The sequence below is a fragment of the Xyrauchen texanus genome, chromosome 27 (genome assembly GCF_025860055.1).
Source record: "Xyrauchen texanus isolate HMW12.3.18 chromosome 27, RBS_HiC_50CHRs, whole genome shotgun sequence".
Classification (NCBI taxonomy): domain Eukaryota; kingdom Metazoa; phylum Chordata; class Actinopteri; order Cypriniformes; family Catostomidae; genus Xyrauchen; species Xyrauchen texanus.
In genome coordinates, this window is record NC_068302.1 from 33,225,745 (window position 1) to 33,244,398 (window position 18,654).

The window sequence follows — 18,654 nt, forward strand, 5'->3', positions numbered from 1 at the left end:
TCCTGAAAGCTAGAGTATAGTGAGTGTATATTGTGTATCCATCCATCCATCCATCCATCCATCCATCAACCCATCCAGCCAACCAACCTTCCTTCCTTCCTTCCTTCCTTCATTCATTCATCTGTTCACCCATCCAATCATCCATTCATTCTTTCTTCCATCCATCCATTCATCCACCCATCCATCCATCCACCCTTCCATCCATCCATCCATCAACCCATCCAACCAACCAACCAACCAACCAACTGTCCTTCCTTCCTTCCTTCCTTCCTTCCTTCCTTCCTTCCTTCCTTCCTTCCTTCCTCCATTAATTAATTCATTCATTCATCCACCCATCCAATAATCCATTCTTTCTTTCTTCCTTCCATCCATCCATCCATTAGTCAGCACTTCATTGCAATAAAAGTCAGTTTATCCTAAATGTATATTATCCATTATATAATGTTTGATGTTTTCTCTAAACAGTCTGGGCACAAGATTTATAATATTCTGGACAGGCCTGGCTCCAGCAATATGGATAAACGAGGTGCTCTAGAAAAAGAGTAAACAAGCGATTCTCAAGTGGTCATGAAGAAAATGAACAAATAAGACTGTTTGCTGTCTGAGGGCAGCTTAGTTCAATTGTACATCAAACCCTATTTTTGGAGGTTAGCTAAATTAGGTGGAATACGTCCTCCCAAAAATCCCCTATGGAACATGAGGTTCATTTCATAAACGGACCACAGAAGACGGATGTTGCTAAATATATTTTAGTTCTATTTGTTTGGAGTTTTTATTTATGGTTTAATCTGTTTTTGGTCAGTCTTTAAGCAGGTGTATGAGGTAAACCCCATAGGCAGGAAGTTGTGGGTGGGGTATTTACCTACTCAAAATGATTGTTTGTCTACTACATGAATATTTGTAGTGTTTATTTTTTAATGAAAGACAGGAAGCTCAGGGCTTGTCTAATGGAGGAGTAATACATCTAATTACTTGATAATGTTCAGTGTGGGAGGCAAAAAAATAAATAAAGTCTATACCAAACTGGAGTGTGGGAGATGAAAACATAATTTAGGAGAACTAAATGGTTTATTTGTCCCAGCAAACTCTAAACATTTCTTATATCATAATGTCAGGCTTGAGTGCTTGTGTTATAGCTGACCACATTTACATACATGTCATTTTCTGATATAGCGTTCTAAAAAAAAGGTTTAAAATGCTCCAAAACTATTGCAATATTCTGTTACACTGTATATTTGTTCATACAGTGTATATACAGTGAATATTTGCTTTGTCGAGTAATTTCAGATGAGCTAACACATTTAGGCAGCTTGATCTCAAAGAATCATGTTACTACACCTAAATTTTTGCAAGATGATTTTTATGTGGCTTTTTCTACCTATCATGGCAGTTTCCTGTTGAAGTGAACATAGGTGCTACAACAATGACTTCTATTACCTTCCACACAAATAACAAGTAAATCAACAGATTATCCATGCACAAATACTTGCTCTGTTCCTCACACAAGGCTATCTCTTGACATACTTTTACTATAGTGCATGAGTTGTAAGGCGATGCATTTTAACATCTGCATTATATTTTCAACTGATTTACAAGCTTGTTCGAGTGTAATAAATTTGCATGGTAGCTGAAGTGTTGCAATAATCAAGGAATGAATCCTGAAGAGCATGCAAGTCGACATGTTAGTCGAAAGTGTCATAAAGGCACCACAAACTTTCGTGGTAGCTTCAGCAATTGCGTTTTTCATGTCACATTTGCTTTTTCTGACCCTTTTGCTTGGTTTAGGTTTATGGTAGAGAGATTGTAGGAAGGTTTTGTTGATATCTATTTGGGAGAAAAGTTAATTAGCTTTTAGCTCCACACAGTGGACATTTCACCCCAGAACTGCCGTGATATATGTAAGGATCCACATAATATCATTTTGAAAAATATCGCCACAGTCAGTGTTGGGGAGTAACGGAATACATGTAACGGCATTACATATTTAAAATACAAAGTATAACTGCATTCCACTACAGTTACAATTTAAATAATTGGTAATTAGAATACAGTTACATTCAAAAAGTATTTAGATTACTGAAGAGATTATATAGCATTTTATTGTCATTTGTTACATTTAATATTTTGTCCTTTCAGATGGAAAACATTTATACATATAAATGATGCGATCCAAAGTGCATTTAAATAGTTGTGAAACACTTTCTTATGATGTGTTATATTTATACGAGCAGACAGAGAAGTAAGTTTAAAGTAAGTTTGGAGCAGAAGAAATAAAAATAAACCTTGTGTAAATTGTCAGCTTTACGCTAAGCTAAAATGCTATTTCTAGCCATTTTACATGCACGTTACCAGGAACGATCATATTTTTTTATCAAGTAAAATTCATGTTGGATCATAATATCTTTTTTCTAGTAAGACCTTTGATATTAGGGCAAAAATCATATTCATGATAATAATTTTTGTAACGTTTTCCTGTATAAATATCTAAAAACCTTAAAACAAGATCAATTTGATTTATTTTGTTTTAGAAACAACACTGCATAAGATATTTAGGTTTTTCAGAGAATGTATTTTTAACATGTGTATTTTGTCTTACTGTACTGGCAGAGTTTTCATAGTCAAAACATGTGAAAAAATCTACTAGTGCTGAAGAAGTAATCCAAAGTATTTAGAATATGTTACCTTGAGTAATCTAACGAAATACGTTACAAATGATATTTTACAGCATGTATTCTGTAATCTGTAGTGGATTACATTTCAAAAGTAACCCTCCCAACCCTGGCCGCAGTCATGTACTTTTCGATACATTATCAGAATATGACCTAATTTCAATTCATATTTAACAATAATTTTGTGCATGTAAACATGGTGAGTAATGCAAGCTGGCTGTAAACATACAGTGACATCAGTGGAAATAATTGTCTACTGTAAAGAAAATTAAAATGTCTTAGTTCACATTTACAACAATAATAATGAAACTAATCAGGAAGTAGAATAAATTATCATGTTTCATGAAGTGGTTGCCATAGCAACAAGTAATCACAATGCATGGGCTGCATTGGACATGGAGAGGCCACATGGTAAATATGGATGCAAATGGCAATGGAACTTCAAGAATTTCTCAAGAGTGTGGTGCCTGTTGGCCCATGGACAAACAAAGCTATCTTTCATATCAACAGGCTCCCTAATGCAGAGCTAGACAAATATTTTCTCGGTTTGTCCATCAGACTAGCTGTGAAGCATGGACAGGGTCGTAACCAACCTAAGACACTGAGGGACATTTTTAGAATAGGTCAAAATGGGTTTGTCAATGACCAAATGTACCATTAGTCCTCTCCAATATTGAATATTTGGTTGCATTCTTGTGCAGAGACTATAATGAGTGACTTGTAAATTGAGACTTAAAGATATCTTTTATTCATCACATCAAATTTTAGATCCCACACATTGGAAGTGCATCCAATGAAGTCAGAACAATAATTCCTGTCAATGAAAATGTTTTTCCCCTCGATAACTCTCTAATAGTTTGTTTGGCTCTGGGGTCTGTTGAGCATTAGTTGAGAGGGAAGTGTAGAGGCGTTTGGTGGGTTTTGGGGTTGAATGAAAGAGGTATTTTGTTGAAAATGTTTTCTTTTTTCCCTTCTCTCCCCCTGTTTCCTTTCCATTCCTTCTACCTCACTCTCTGGTCTCACCTTTGCATTTCTTTTTCTTTTTTTTTTGTGAGGGAATGGTGAGGGGGTGTACATGATTTCCAGTGACAGAGAATATAATTGGCCTTTCAGAGGGTTCAGCCATCAGAGTTATTGAGATAGCTGTCTCAAGCAGATCTGAACTGGATCCAGCATAGACTAATCAAACAATGTACAGGACTTTAGGTTTGTGTTTGTGCTTGTGTTTAGCACTTTTAGTCACTGAGGGAAAACAAGTAAAGAGAAGAGGAGAGAGACATTTGTTATCTGCTGTTTCGGATGCATCCGAGTATGGCAACCCTTTCCTTCCAGGCGAGTACAGCTTATAATATTTAATATAAATATAATCTTAAAAGTAAAAAGGTCATTAATTTGCATCACTTTCAATATTTCAATACTCAGTATTTGAAAAGTAGGACTGTATTCTTGTTCTAAACCCTTAACCCTAAATAATAAACTTCTGCAATTAATTTAGCCTAAACCTTTTAATGTATAGACTCAAGTGAAACCTTTTTTGCAGCCAATTTTAGCCTTAAATGTTTTTGTGAGTTTAATAGACTACTTTTTAAGAAAATTTTAATTAAAGATTGAAAATTGACTTACACTGATAAAATGTTACTGAGGTCAATTACAAAATCGTACTATAAATTATGATTGGTCTTTTTTCCTCTATTTGCATACTTAATTTTGATGGGTCTGGTCTCCATTACATATTTTTAACCATTTTTAACCATTTATAGTCACCTTTGCACTGTACACTTGATGCATATCGAGTGTCATGATAATGGCAAATCAGCTCTAATGCAGCATTTAATTTAAACAGAATCAAAGCCTAAAACCTAAACTTACCTAAAACTTTAACACTTTACTTTTACTGCCTTAAATGGCTGTTATTGTGTAATAGTGATTGTGGAAGAACCCCCATCAAGTGTTTAGACTGAATCATGATCGTTAGAGCTATAAGACGAATGGTGTATATGCTTAATACTGAAGGTCTGTGTATGTGTGTGCATACATGCCAGAGCTCAGCAGCCAGTGCTTGGTGAACGGAATCTCTCTGTTTGAAGGGGCTGTCTGGTCTCCGGAGCCCTGCAGTGTATGCCAGTGTAAAGATGGAGCAGTGATCTGCAGAACCATCCCCTGTCAAGCCAGAGGTTAGGGAACCATCACTTCTCTCTGCCAGCATTCACAGCTTTCCTTGATTCATATCATTTTTTTTTTTTTTTTGGCAGAAATAAGTCTAGACACCTTCAGAAGAGTAAACATGACTGACTTACTTCATTCCATCTACAGTGGGGTCCAAAAGTCTGAGACCACATTGGGATCTTTTCTTTTCTTTTTTTATTATTTGAACCTGAAAGCCATCAGAATGTTTTTGGATTTTGAAAATTGTAAAAAAAATAAAATGTTAGGACATAAAATGAAGAACATTTTATGTTATATAAAAGGGTATTTCACCCAAAAAATTAAAATTCTGTCTTCATTTACTCACCATCATTCCAAACTCGTATGTCTTTCATTCTTACGATGAACAAAGATGGCAGAATTTTTTAATCTTGTAGTCTTAGGTGACTGAGACTGAGCATTCTGCCTAACATTGTGTTTTTGTGTTCCACAAAAGTCATACAGGTTTGGAACAGCATGAGGTTGATTAAATTATGACATCACAGCTCATTTTTGGGTGAACTATCACTTTAAGATTCTGTACTATTTCTTGGTCACCATTTCAATGCAAGCAAATTTGTGACAATGATGTTTACACTATTACACCATTTCCTTGCTTCAACTCACGAACACAAGATGCTCTTTGAAACATTTTTAGATCATGCTGGATATCTAAACTAAACGTTTTTGCACAAACTTGTGGAGCCTATGCCAGCTCAAGTGCATGCAAGCAAAAGGGAAACATACTAAATTACGGTACTAACAAATTCTTTCACGCAAATTGTTATGTTGATAATATAATTTAAAATATGTCTGTTAAATTGGAAAAATATTCAAAATAGAAAAATGTTTGTCTCAGAATTTTGGACCACACTGTACATTTTGTATTTCTTCATACAATATGTTTAATTCTTATTGTTGATTACATCATTGGGTTGCCACTACCAGAATAATTGGATTAATAAATTCTAGTAAGAGCTGAAGAGGACAGTGGGCATCCCTGTGGTGACGCAAACAGGGAATTATGCAAATCATTGGCTCTTAATGTGGCACAATGCAGTGCTGGGAATGATGCCATTAGGGAGTGGGTTGCCTGGTAGTGGGTACCGATTTTCTGTTTGCAAAACTATGTCTAGCTTCACCCACCCAGAAGTTTGTGGCCAGTGAGTCCAACCCAATGCATGTGGAGAAAAAGAGCCAACACAGACTGAAAGGAAATGGCAAACCACCTGTGGGAAAAGAGGTTCTGGAGGTCCAAGAGGTTCTGCTGAAGTCCAAGAGGAACAAAATGGTGGTCACCCAAGCGGAAAAAGTATGTATATGCACTGTAATTTTAAATGTGATATCTGTAAGCAAACTACATCTGTGAGTCTCAACTGGTTTTGCTTCAGATCCCGGATTTTACATTGAACATCAAGAGCCTGCCTGTACAAAATTAAACAAACATTTTCTTAAAGGACGTCTTCTCGAGGACGTCATACAACCTGTCCATGTTGGCATCAACCCAATTTGGTTAGCCTATACCAAATTTCAGATGAATTTTGCACCAAAATACCATTTTGATGGAGTTTGATTGGATGAAAGATCTTTGATTCTGACGTTATATGGTTAGTTTCACTTTGTTATTTAGAGTGTAATCAAATTACACGCATTTAGCATTGTTTTTCTGCTGCTGTTCGCAACACTTTTAGAACAAACCTGCAACCCCCTATTAGGTCATGATACTCCCCACCAGTTGAGAACCACCGATCTACAGTATATATCATATGTGACTTGCCGATTGTACATATTTACCTATGGAGAAGGTATTGTTGCATTTTTACATTTTGCCTACCATTTAAGTGTTCTTAAACAATTAATTTGTCTTTTCAGCCATCCCCAAATGTCCCTAAGAAACAGGTGACCCCTCTGAAAACAAATCAGGAGGTGGTCCTTAGGCCTGACATTGGAAAATTCACTAAGACCCCTGCAGTGCCCACAGGACCAAAGTTTATGAGAAAAGACCATTTTGATATCTATGACTATGATGATGATGACTGTCTTGAGGATGACAGTGACAACGATGATGATGATGACGATGATAACAGCAACATATCTGTTTTCAGATGTGCTGTTCGCCCTGTAAAAATCGAAAGACGCTTTATGTCGCCCACACACAAACCAGTCCTACCAAGAATCGAACAGCCCTATGCTCGTCCCACCAGAAGATCTGTTATCCTGCCCAATGGAAGGCCACTGCAAGCCCCCAGTAGGCGACCTATGGATCGAGGTATTGACCGTCCAGTCATCCGTACCTCTGTTCATATAAAGTCTCTTCCAGCAGGCTGCCTGCTTTCAGAGTCTATGATTGCTTGTGGAAACACTGGCATTACCCAAATGCCCATCATCAGAGATCCTGGGGTCAGGAGTTTGTTTCTAACAGGTGAGGTGAGAGAAGTTCACCTTGCTCATGTGGGTCAATAATAAAGATGTTTTCATGTTTTACACAATTCAGATCCCTTTATATGAGTATTGTAGAATAAAACATCCCTGATAAAAAGATAATTTGGATCAGTATGAATTTCAATACCAGTCCTGACTGGTTCCTACTGATTTGTTGTTTGTTACCCCATTATCTGACATTTTCGGCTGCAGAATAAATTAATCATTGGTGAAAAATATGTCTGCAAACATTTGTTTATTGAACTTGAAGTGGGGGTGCAATGCTACTGAGGTCTTATGAGACATCTCAGAAGACTTCAATGTAAACAGACCTTACTGTGATCCAGAAAATGTGGACAATTATGCTTGACTTCTTTGTATTTTGCAGATAACAAAATCAGCAAGATCCCAGCACATGCTCTTGCAGGTCTTCCCAACCTCGAGTGGCTTGACCTCAGCAAGAACAAACTGGATGACTTCTCTCTGGGACTTAATGTGTTTTTGGTGAGGTTCCATCAGGGAAACTAAGTAGCAAATGTGTTTCAATTCTACTAGATCATGCTAAGTAATCAGTATAAGTTACAATCATAATACGTTTTATTCTTAAAGGGATAGTTCACCAAAAAAATTACAATTCTCTTATCATTTACTCACCCTCATGCCATCCCAGATGTGTATGACTTTCTTTTCTTCTGCAGAACATAAATTAAGATTTTTAGAAGAACATTTCAGCTCTGTAGGTCAATTGGTACCAAAAGTTTGAAGCTCCAGAAAGCATATAAAAGTAATCCATTAGATTCCAGTGGTTTAATCCATGTCTTCAGAAGTGATATGATAGGTGTGGGTGAGAAAAAGATCAATATTTAAGTCCTTTTTTACTTTACATTCTCCTCCCAGCCCAGCAGGTGGTGATATGCATGAAGAATGTAATTTACTAAAAACAAAAGAAGAAGAATGTGAAAGTGAATGTGGATATTGATAGTACAAAAGGACTTGAATATTGATATGTTTCTCACCCACACCTATCATATCGCTTCTGAAGATATGGATTTAACCACTGGAGTCATATGAAATACTTTTATGCTGCCTTAATGTGCTTTTGGACCTTCAAAGTTTTGTTATCCACTGACTTGCATTGCATGGATCAACAGAATTAATAAATCCTTCTTAAAATCTTCACTTTCTGTTCAGCAGAAAAAAGAAAGTCATACACATCTGAAATAGCATGAGGGTTTGAAAATGATGATAGAATTTTCATTTTTGGATTAACTATTCCTTTAATATGATAGTTCGCCTAAAAATCATTTACTCAACCTTCCTTTCTTGAGTAGAACACAAAATGTTAATGTCAGTCCCCATTCACTTTCATTGCACTTTAATGTTTTCCATACAGTGAAAGTGAGGTTGTCAGTCCTTTCTTAAGTTCTGCTAAATCATATCCTTTGTGTTCCACTGAAGAAAGAAACTTGTACAGGTTTCGAACAACATGAGGGAGAGTAAATGACAAAGAATCTTTATTTTTTAGGTAAAATTGTACATTTCATCTGTTCTGCTTTTAAACATAAATGGGTACGTTTGGCTTAAATAATAGACTGATAAGCATGTAAAGGTAAAATCTGAGAAAAATCCTTTCTAATGTCATGTGTTACAATGGTAGAGTTATTAGACCTTGTGGTGCCTCGTAGGGCATGCTGATATTTAGCAAGAAGCTGATGTTTTTTAACCTGTGTGCTATACCTCCTGGGCGCCAAGAACAGAATTTGCAGAACAGTGCCAAACAGTGTTATTTTTACATGTTTGCAGCACATATCTGTGTTTACTTATGTACGGTTGCTTGACCGGGAAATGTCTATTGCCTCATGCCAGATGAACGGTGAAGATATGTGTTGTGTAACTTGGCATCGATAGCAAGCATTGAGGTTTGTTTAGTCTGGCTTTGGCAGTGTTATGAGTATCTTCTCACCTATTGCAGAACTTGACAAAGCTCCGGAGGTTGAACCTTGATGGAAACAACTTCACTAAAGTGCCGGCTCTCCCTCCCTCCCTGGTAGAGCTGAAGATCAATGATAATAAGCTCAGCGGTCTCACACCTCACAACTTTAAGGGTAAACGCACAATTACAATCTCTTTAAACATTCTGTTAAAAGCTTAAGTACAGTTAAAAGTCAGAAATATTCTCCTCTCTGGTGTGTCATCTCTGGAATACTTCATTCTGATCAATTGGTCAAATCTGTGGGCAAATATTATTGCATATTGACCGCTAAGCATATTTCTACATACAGCCATGGCCAAAAGTATTGACAGTGACATAACTTTTGTGTTTCGCAAAGTTTTCTGCTTCAGTTGTTGTGGTGTTGATTCATATTGTTTCTAAATTATTGTGCAGAGTGATCAGATGCATTTTAAATAATTACAAAAAGCTTCATTGGCCAAAAAAATTAACTTTATCACAAAAGCCCAAATTTCACTGTTTTTTTGGCCCTGTCACAAAATGACCAGCTAACATAATTTCACTAATCATATCAGCAGCACCTGGGAAAGTGAACGAGTACTAGTCAGGTGAAATCACTATTATTCTGATTGGATTATAAGGGCAGACTGTTTGCTATAAAATGAGGGAAGAAGTGCTTCCAATCATTGTGTTCTTGTTCACAATGGTTACCTCCAAAGAAAGACATGCAGCCATCATTGCTTTGCATCAACTGCAGTAAAGAAGGCTTCAGGACATCCCAGAGTGTCAGCGCCAGGACTGTCTCCTCCTGAGGAGTGAGCTATGGAATCGTGTCACCACCAGTGCAGAGCTTTCTTAAAATTGGCAGCAGGTTGGTTTGAGTGCATCTGCACACACAGTGAGGCAAAGACTTTCGGACAATGGCCTGGTGTCAAGAAGGGCAACAAAGAAGCCACTTCTATCCAAGAAAAACCACAAGAACAGACTGAAATTCTACAGGAAGTACAAGGATTGGACAGCAGGAGACTGGTGTTACTTTCTCTGAAGCCACCTTCCAACTGTTTGTGACATCTGGAAAATCAATAGCCCGGAGAAGAAAAGGTGAACGCTACCATGAGTCCTGTGTCGTGCCAGCAGTGAAGCATCCTGAGACCATCCAAGTGTGGGGTTGCCTTTCATCCAAAGGAGTGGGCTCTCTCACAAGTCTTCCCAAAACACTGCCCTGAATAAAGAAAGGTATCAAAACGTCCTGCAAGAGCAACTTCTCCCAAAGATCCAGGAGCAATTTGGTGACAATCTGTGCATTTTTCAGCATGATGGAGCACCATGTCACCAGGCAAGAGTAATAATGATGTGGCTCGGAGATCATTACATTGAAATTTTGGATATGTGGCCAGGCAACTCCCCGGATCTTAATCCCATTGAGAACCTGTGGTCAATCCTCGAAAGGAGAGTGGACAAGCAGAAGCCCACAAACTGTGATCAACTCTGAGCACTAATAAGGCAAGAATGGATCGCCATCAGTCAGGATTTGGCCCAGAAGCTGATATCCAGCATGCCAGAGTGAATTGCAGAGGTTATGAAGAACAAGGTTCAGCACTGTAAATATTGACTCTTTGCATATATTGAATGTTTTTGCCAATAAAAGCCTTTAAAATTTATGAAATGCTTATTGTTCTAGTATACCATAGAAACATGTTAAACAATTATCTACAAATACTGAAGCAGGAAACTTTGCAAAAAACAAAATGGATGTCACTGCCAATACTTTTGGCCACAGCTGTAGCTGTGCTAGTTTCAAATAAATCTTAATATATTAGATGTTTTTCATAAAGATAACTTTATGGTACATTACCTACAGGGTTGGTATTAATTGTTGTGATCACAGTGACTCCAGATTTTACCTTAATCTAGAACTGAATCTGCAGCTTTTGGATCATGATGCCAGATCCTCAACCATTAGGAAACAAATATGGCTGATGCTGGAAACAGATAGATTGATACCCTAGGAATACATGTGAATGCCATTTTCTTGTAACTAAATCTAATGTGTAATTCTTGCCTCAGGTTTGTCACAGCTGCTGACACTGGAGTTAGAGGATAATCATTTCCATGATGGAAATGTCTCTCCTTTGGCTTTTAGGCCTATGAAGCGGCTGATTTACCTCAGACTTGATGACAATAAGTTCAGGGCTATTCCCTCAGGTCTGCCTGTTTCAGTACAGGTCAGTACAGGACACAGCTTGGGCCCCGTAGGTTTGTAATGAAGACCAGGATTCGAGGTTTCAATCAATTAGTTGAAGTTTACTTAAAGTTGTTTGCAAAATCAAATTGTAGTCATTCATACAAAAGCCTCTTGAGTTCGTAGAGAGGAGAAACCCATGCAAAATTATGAACTGAACTCAGTCAAAAAATTATTATTAATAATTATAGTCAGATACAGCATCAAGTTGAGTCAGTGCTATAGTCTTCTAGGATTCTGATATGTTACAAGCATTGACAGTGGAACAGTGGAACACTTCTGAACATGGTCATCTTGTACGTCGTTTATCTCATTGACTATTTATCGCATGACGCTTTAGTTCTCTATAGGCTCATCAGAGTCGGGTCGTAGGCCAACGACAGTCCTCCCTTTATGGTCATCCATAGGTCTCTGATGTACAGTGATCCACTTCTAGGCTGCTATTCTAACTCCACTAGACTCCTGAAACAGAAATACTTGAAACACACACACATAGCTATTCAAGGTTGTATACTACAAACCTTCTGTTGGATACTGGCCTTATCCTGTTGGAACATAGAGATAAAGCATAGAGATAACTGTACTTCCTCTCAGGAGAGCTGATGCAGTAGTATTGTTAAATTGGCAGACACATTCATAATCAAATGTATGTTGTTGGGTCATGAAGGCACTTAGAGACAGATATGGAACTGCATGAAACCACAGAGAACATAAATTAAGAGACTACAATAATGAATAATTTGCTCACAATAATATGTGTTATAATGTTGTATACATAATTAACTCATAAGAATACTGATTAGTTAATCAATTAATCACATTAGGTTAAATGCTGATCAGTTTAGATTTAATTCACTCAAAGGGTATGTATGTGTATGTGTGCATTGAAGAACAGGGGGTGGTGATTCAGGCATCCACCCCTTCAGAGTATCGTTGACATTGAACTTAACGCACCTGTACTTGTTCAGGAGCTGCACCTATCAGACAATAAGATAGAGGTTGTGCATTCAGGGCTTCTCATCAAGACCACAAACCTGAGAGTCCTGAACCTCAGCCATAATCGAATCAGAGAGGACCGCATTGATCCAAGAGCATGGATTCACTTATTGTGAGTTTCGAAAATACATTTGCATTAAACTCTTGCTCTATCTGTCTCTCTGTCTGCTGTTACATGCCACCTTGTGGACAGTTACTGTAATGCATGAAGAGATTAATTATATTCAACCTAAAACTAGATATCCATATTTATACTAGATATAAATATTGATTCAATACATTCACTTTCAGAAATATTTCTGTTTTAAGATATAAATACATTTAAAAACGACTTTTTAGGATGTTTATACCTGTCTTTATCACAGAAAATTGGAGTATTTGGACCTTTCCCACAATAAGCTAGTTCAGGTACCCTCTTTCTTGCCGGTTGGCCTGAGGCAACTCAACTTGCATCACAACCAGATTGAGCGCATCCCTGGCTATGTGTTTGGCCACATGCGGCCTGGTGTGGACTCCCTACACCTGTCTTACAACCGGCTGCGTGAAGATGGGATAAATGAGGTGTCCTTCCTGGGCCTGTACAACTCACTGACCGAACTTCTGTTGGATCATAACCACCTCAGGTCCATTCCACGAGGCATTTTACAGTTAAAGGCTCTGCAGCATCTGAGACTCAACCACAATTTCATCAGGTTAGTGAATTCAGACTCCCAGTCAACCAAATCAGGGTAGTATATAATCAACATTTGTGTTGCACAGCCATCAGAGTAGACCTATGAAATGGGTTGACTCTCATTTGACTAGTTAGCATTCATCTCAAAGGCAGTTGCATGGCTGGTGCATTTGTTTTGCTACTTGCTATTGTTAGCAAAAGTGTGGCAGGTGGTATTAAGGGGAGAGGAAATTCTCTAGAGCATGTTATTGGCAGGATATGATGTCATTTAATATTTTGGTTCATTCTGCTGAAAGAGACAGACTGTAAATTTATAAATTGTGTATCTGCTAAAGATTTTGTCTACTGTACTTTTAGGAGTACACTAGCATGGATTCAAAGCTTACATGGACAAAAAGCCACAATGGGGTTTCCATTGGGTCTTTAAAGAGCCCAGTTTTCTTTCCTGTGTTAACATGTCTAATTAAAACAGGAAGTTTGGGTGGGAAATATCATAGGGACTGTACATCATTTTGAATTAGACTTTAGTTGCGTCAGAGTTATGAACTATTAAGAAATTGCATTGTTTATCCACCTCTTATGAGGAGTGCTCCATTGTTAAAGCAACGTTTTCTATATTTACAACATTTTCATGGTTACCAAAGAGGGGTCAAAGGACTCTTTATTTTCACTTTGTTTATAACAATAATCATTTTCCATATAATCATTTTCCATAAAGACACAAAGATTATAATGTATAATTATACTATATAATGTATATAGATGTATAAGACATATATACACTCATTTTGTCATAAAAGTGTTTTTTGATTGATTTTAAAAGAGCCACATTTATTAGGTCCCTATGTTTCACTGCAAATGTCATGTCCGTAACGCTGGAATTGCTCATCCATTAAAATTTGTAAATGGAAGTTTACTTAATCCATTTGAGCTGGGACTTCTTGAAAACTTTTTGTGGTGTTAATGTAGCATTGATGTAACTGGGCAGGGGATTTCCATTTCCCAGCCTGCTTTGAATGGGACACTGTAGGAAGAGAAAATGTTCAAATTAAGAGTACTTTTATGTTTTATGTGCAAGATGAATATAAAGGGGATACTTGTTAGATTTGTTTTGTTATGTTGAGATTTCTGTTTTTGAGCTAACATTGAGGACCAGTATGTGTTGCACATGAAATTGATTGCTCACTTCTTTGAGCTAATGTTGTGCTAACCATAGCATAGTTACTAAATTACACTCCGTAGTGCTTCCAACCAGCATGTTTTTAGCATGCTGACATTAACTTTTACTAGTTAGTACATAACAAAATAATAGAGATTAATTTGAGCTACATTGGCTAATCTACTTTTTGTTCTTTCTTCACAAAGTGTGTGTTTAGATTTCATAGTAATTTCAAAGTTAAGAAATCTAATTTCAAACACTGAATCAAGTTCAGACAAAGAGGTGTTTATTTTTGTGTACCATTCTTACTTTTGAACGTTCTATTTATGTGCTTAAAGTTAACTTTGTCATATTTTAGGCATACACTAGCATATAGATTAGCTTTAAAGCTAACAGACATGGATTAAAAAACCCCACAAAATGTAGTTGTTTTTTTCATGGGTCTATATGGAAAATGTGCCCTGTTTCTTAAACTGATCTTCTCCCTGCAGCTATGTCACTATAAACTCGCTGTGTGACAGTACTGCCCGTGATGACTCTCCACTGGTGTCTGTTCACCTGGAGCACAACCTGATCGACCACCGCCTCATTCCATCCACTGCCTTCTCCTGCATCAAGACCTACCACAGTGTTATTCTGCGGCCCCAGAGATACGAAGAGCACCAGGAGTGAGACCTTCATTAAGCTCCATGTGGTCCATGTTTATATAGCATCTCACAGCAGGAGTACTGAGCTTGGATTATGTTTTGCCTTATTTTAATAGTCATAATGCAGAGCTTTATGTAAAATGATGTGAAAATACAAATGCAGGACCTATTTTATATTAGAGGCCTTTATTTTGTTTTCTTGTGTAAATTGTTTTACGGATGTCCTCAGACAGTGTCTTCTATGTCTGATTTGTCTCCATGGGAAACAGACAAGCACATGGTTGTGATTTATGCTTTAAGTGTGCTGAAAGTCTTTTTATTTTTTAAATAACATGCATAACATTTCTCTACTTCCTGAGAAGGAACATTGTGTCAAGAGAAATCACACCTGTCTCTGAGAGCCTTAAGGGGGTTGCACACTGGACGTGTCTGTCGGACAACACTGCGCATTCTAAAATTCGAAGCAATTGTTTTCTATGAAGGCACGCACACTGTCGGCGGTGCACAGCTACGACTCCAGAGACGGCTGCTCAAAATTCTGCAGCGCCACAGAGCGCCACTCACATAGTTTTCCATTAAATTCGACCCAAATCATTATCAAAGGTCATAGATTATTTACTCTAGTAATGACTGGATGATATATTGTGTATTTGTGTCTTTCATATTGCTTACACAATGTATTTTCAGTCACAAGTATGCGTTTTTGTGGTTTGACCGCTATTCAAGGCTACGTATAGAGAAATTGCATAATAGATCGCCATTTCAAATAGTTCAGTTTGCACATTAGTTTCATACTAACCTGCAAACTCATCAATGCCAATTTGTTCTTTCCTAAAAAAGTACAAAAACCTTTGTAACTTTTGGGTTTAGGGTGACTTTTAGGGTGACTAGATTTACAACTTTGGACAGGCACCTGCTCCACATTGACTGAGATATATGTGTCTTGTCCTACCCGAGGCATGGCGCTTCACATCTGGTGCGCGACTGGCTTTAGGATCTTTGAACAGCAAACAAGAGTTGAACTTTTTTGTCATTCTGAAAACTGAGCCAATCAGAAAATGCTCTCTGCCTTTCTGCCTTTTTTATTTCATGTATTTTATTATCTGTATGTGGCCTACTGTATGTTGTTTTGGTTTGTTTTACTCCATCCAATTCATCTGCCATTTTTCACTCTTTTATAACTCAAACTTGCATGGGCAAGAATGCCTGTTCTGTTCCTTCAAAGTATATGTAATAGTTCACTTTATACAGTATATCAGTATTATCCTATTTTATTTTTCATTTTGTTTTTTTTATTAAACCGCAATATATTACATACTGTTCTTGTAATACTGTCCTTGCAACTACACAGCTTATTACAACACCTCTCACTTTCAGTATATGCTGTTTTGTTTCAGGATTCTGGCCATGTCATTTCTTTTCAACACCATTTTGAGCTGTAGTTTTTTACTTTTTGTCTTTATTTTTGACACTGTGTGTTGTCTGTTCTGTATTCTCTCTCTGTCACAAACTACAATAAAGTTGAGAGCATTCATCTGGATTCAGACTGATTTGTTTTCTTTGCTCTGTCTCCATATACACTGGAGGCAACCTCGTGTTGGCCAATGCTTAGCCGCTCTGGATAATGTGGAAAAGTATTGTTTAATCTCACAGTAATTTTGAAAAATTAAAAAAAAAAATATATATAAATATGCAAAAATCAACACACACACAAACTTCAAAGTTGACATTAACGCTTTAATCTCTAAAGGTGTTTTTAAAAGTATCCTGTTTCAATGGCACACCAAAAAGTAAAGGCTTAAAACTTAACAAAAAAAAAACTTAACTAAGGAGTGTCAAGTGTTTGGTATCATTGTGAAGAACTTAAAAAAATGTATAATATAGATTAGGATACATTCTGAGAGTCTAAGAAACTGCTGAAAAATCACTTTTTGTCTTATTTTTCTGATTTGACATTATATATACTGTATCTTTGGGTGTCAATAAAGTGGCTCCAAAAATATATTTAGTTTTGTTCTCAGTCATATCAACTGTAACTGAGAAAGTTTGTATTGATATTGAAAGTTATAGAATTTTAAAAATAATTTATCATAGTGTCCAAAAATGTCTCCATGTGTCCAAAAGCCTCTCCAAACAAATACAATATAATAATTGTACATAACTAATTACACATGCAAACACAATAATGACTAAAGGTTTGTATAGCATGCAGACATTATTTTAGTAATGAGATTTCAAGGAATGAGTGCCTTTTGACTCTATAAATCTGGTCAAGACTCCCTATGTTAATTCTTTATGTACATCGCTTTGTGCACATGTGCATTGTCATACTGTAACAGAAAGAGCCCACCCCAAAGTTGGAGGCACACAGCCAGTGTTTGCTGTAGCATCCGATTTGTCTTCACTAGAATTAATGTAATAACCTAATATGTTAATTAAAAGCAGGTATCCACAAACTTTAGGCTATTTAGTGTATGTAACTCTGTACATCAGTAATGCTTATTTAAATGTATTTGCAATGTAAGCATCACATCGATAATTATTATTTTAATGACTTTGCAATATAAGCATAGTATCAAAGCATGTCAATATGTAAATAAACCACGTCATAACAGATGCAAATAGCACAGAGCAATTAGACACATTTGCAATTTCATTATTCTGTGTTATGAAAAAAAAAAAACAGTGGGCAGTGGAACTGTCTGGTTGCTCTATTTCCATCCAGAGCAACTCTTCTTTTAAAGTGGTAACTCACTGCCACAAATGCTTCTTTTGCTACTTTACAGCAGGCCCAGATATGTTTTCTTTGGGCCGTCCCTACATTGATTCCCTGTTGATGTATATATTTCTGTGACTGTTCTTCAGTTCCAGGGTGTGGACAGTGTCCTAATCCATGAAGAAAGACTTCCTTATATTAAAAGAGCATATCCCTGAGTAACATCAGTCTAGTGGGAGAACCTGGAAGTCTGTGGCAAGAGATGTATTCACTTTGGCATTTACTGTGTCATACAATCAAGCCACATTTCAGTAAATATAACACAAGTCTATTTTTCAAAGTACCAGCTATCCTCCCACAGCATACTAATGACACTTTTGTATTGTACAAACTTAAATGAGGCTTTTTTCAAAATACCTAACCCAAGACCAAACTTTTAAATCTGTCTATCTACCTACCTGTATGTCTGTAAGGCCTATATAACCCTCAAACTTAAAAATAAAATAAAATAATAATTCAGTCTTATTATTAAGATTTACATATTTAAATTGTATGACAAATTTCCATTAACCTGACTTTTAAATATGAAAGTCTAATTGAATACATTATTTTTAATTGAAAATATGCACATTTTGTTATAGATGACTCAATTAAGTTTGATGGAAATATTTTCTCTTTTTAAACATTCAGGCAATGTTTTTTCAACCCAAAATTACTGTAGTTTCGACCTAAAGGAATGTTCTGGGTTCACTACAAGTTGAGCTCAGTTGACAGCATTTGTGGCATAATGTAGATTACCACAAAAATGACTTTCGACTTGTCCCCACTTTTCTTTAAAAAAGCAAATATCAAGGTTACCGTGAGGCATTTACAATAGAAGTGAATGGGCCAATTTTTGGAGGGTTAAAAGGCAGAAATGTGAAACTTGTTATTTTATAAAAGCACTTAAATCTTCTGTTAAAACGTATGTAATATTTGAGCTGTAATTACATGAGT

At 36.7% G+C, this 18,654-nt stretch overlaps 1 protein-coding gene across 1 annotated transcript; it reads left to right on the plus strand.

Moving 5' to 3' along the window:
- The first annotated feature begins 3,783 nt into the window (after nt 1-3,783).
- LOC127621208 (extracellular matrix protein 2-like) lies at nt 3,784-16,476 on the plus strand. The gene is made up of 10 exons (XM_052094717.1): nt 3,784-4,001; nt 4,712-4,843; nt 5,990-6,165; nt 6,726-7,275; nt 7,663-7,778; nt 9,247-9,379; nt 11,293-11,450; nt 12,436-12,575; nt 12,829-13,155; nt 14,787-16,476. Exons 1-10 carry the CDS (start codon nt 3,860-3,862, stop codon nt 14,965-14,967), a joined length of 2,055 nt encoding a protein of 684 aa, XP_051950677.1. The 5' UTR covers nt 3,784-3,859; the 3' UTR covers nt 14,968-16,476.
- Nucleotides 16,477-18,654: the final 2,178 nt, after the last annotated feature.

What these genes read in the sequence shown, in the direction of transcription:
- LOC127621208 (XM_052094717.1), top strand. Translation starts at nt 3,860, where the DNA reads ATGTACAGGACTTTAGGTTTGTGTTTGTGCTTGTGTTTAGCACTTTTA. An exon ending in CAGGAGTTTGTTTCTAACAG is followed by an intron (nt 7,276 to 7,662) that starts GTGAGGTGAGAG and finishes TGTATTTTGCAG; the next exon opens with ATAACAAAATCAGCAAGATC. An exon ending in TGGGACTTAATGTGTTTTTG is followed by an intron (nt 7,779 to 9,246) that starts GTGAGGTTCCAT and finishes CACCTATTGCAG; the next exon opens with AACTTGACAAAGCTCCGGAG.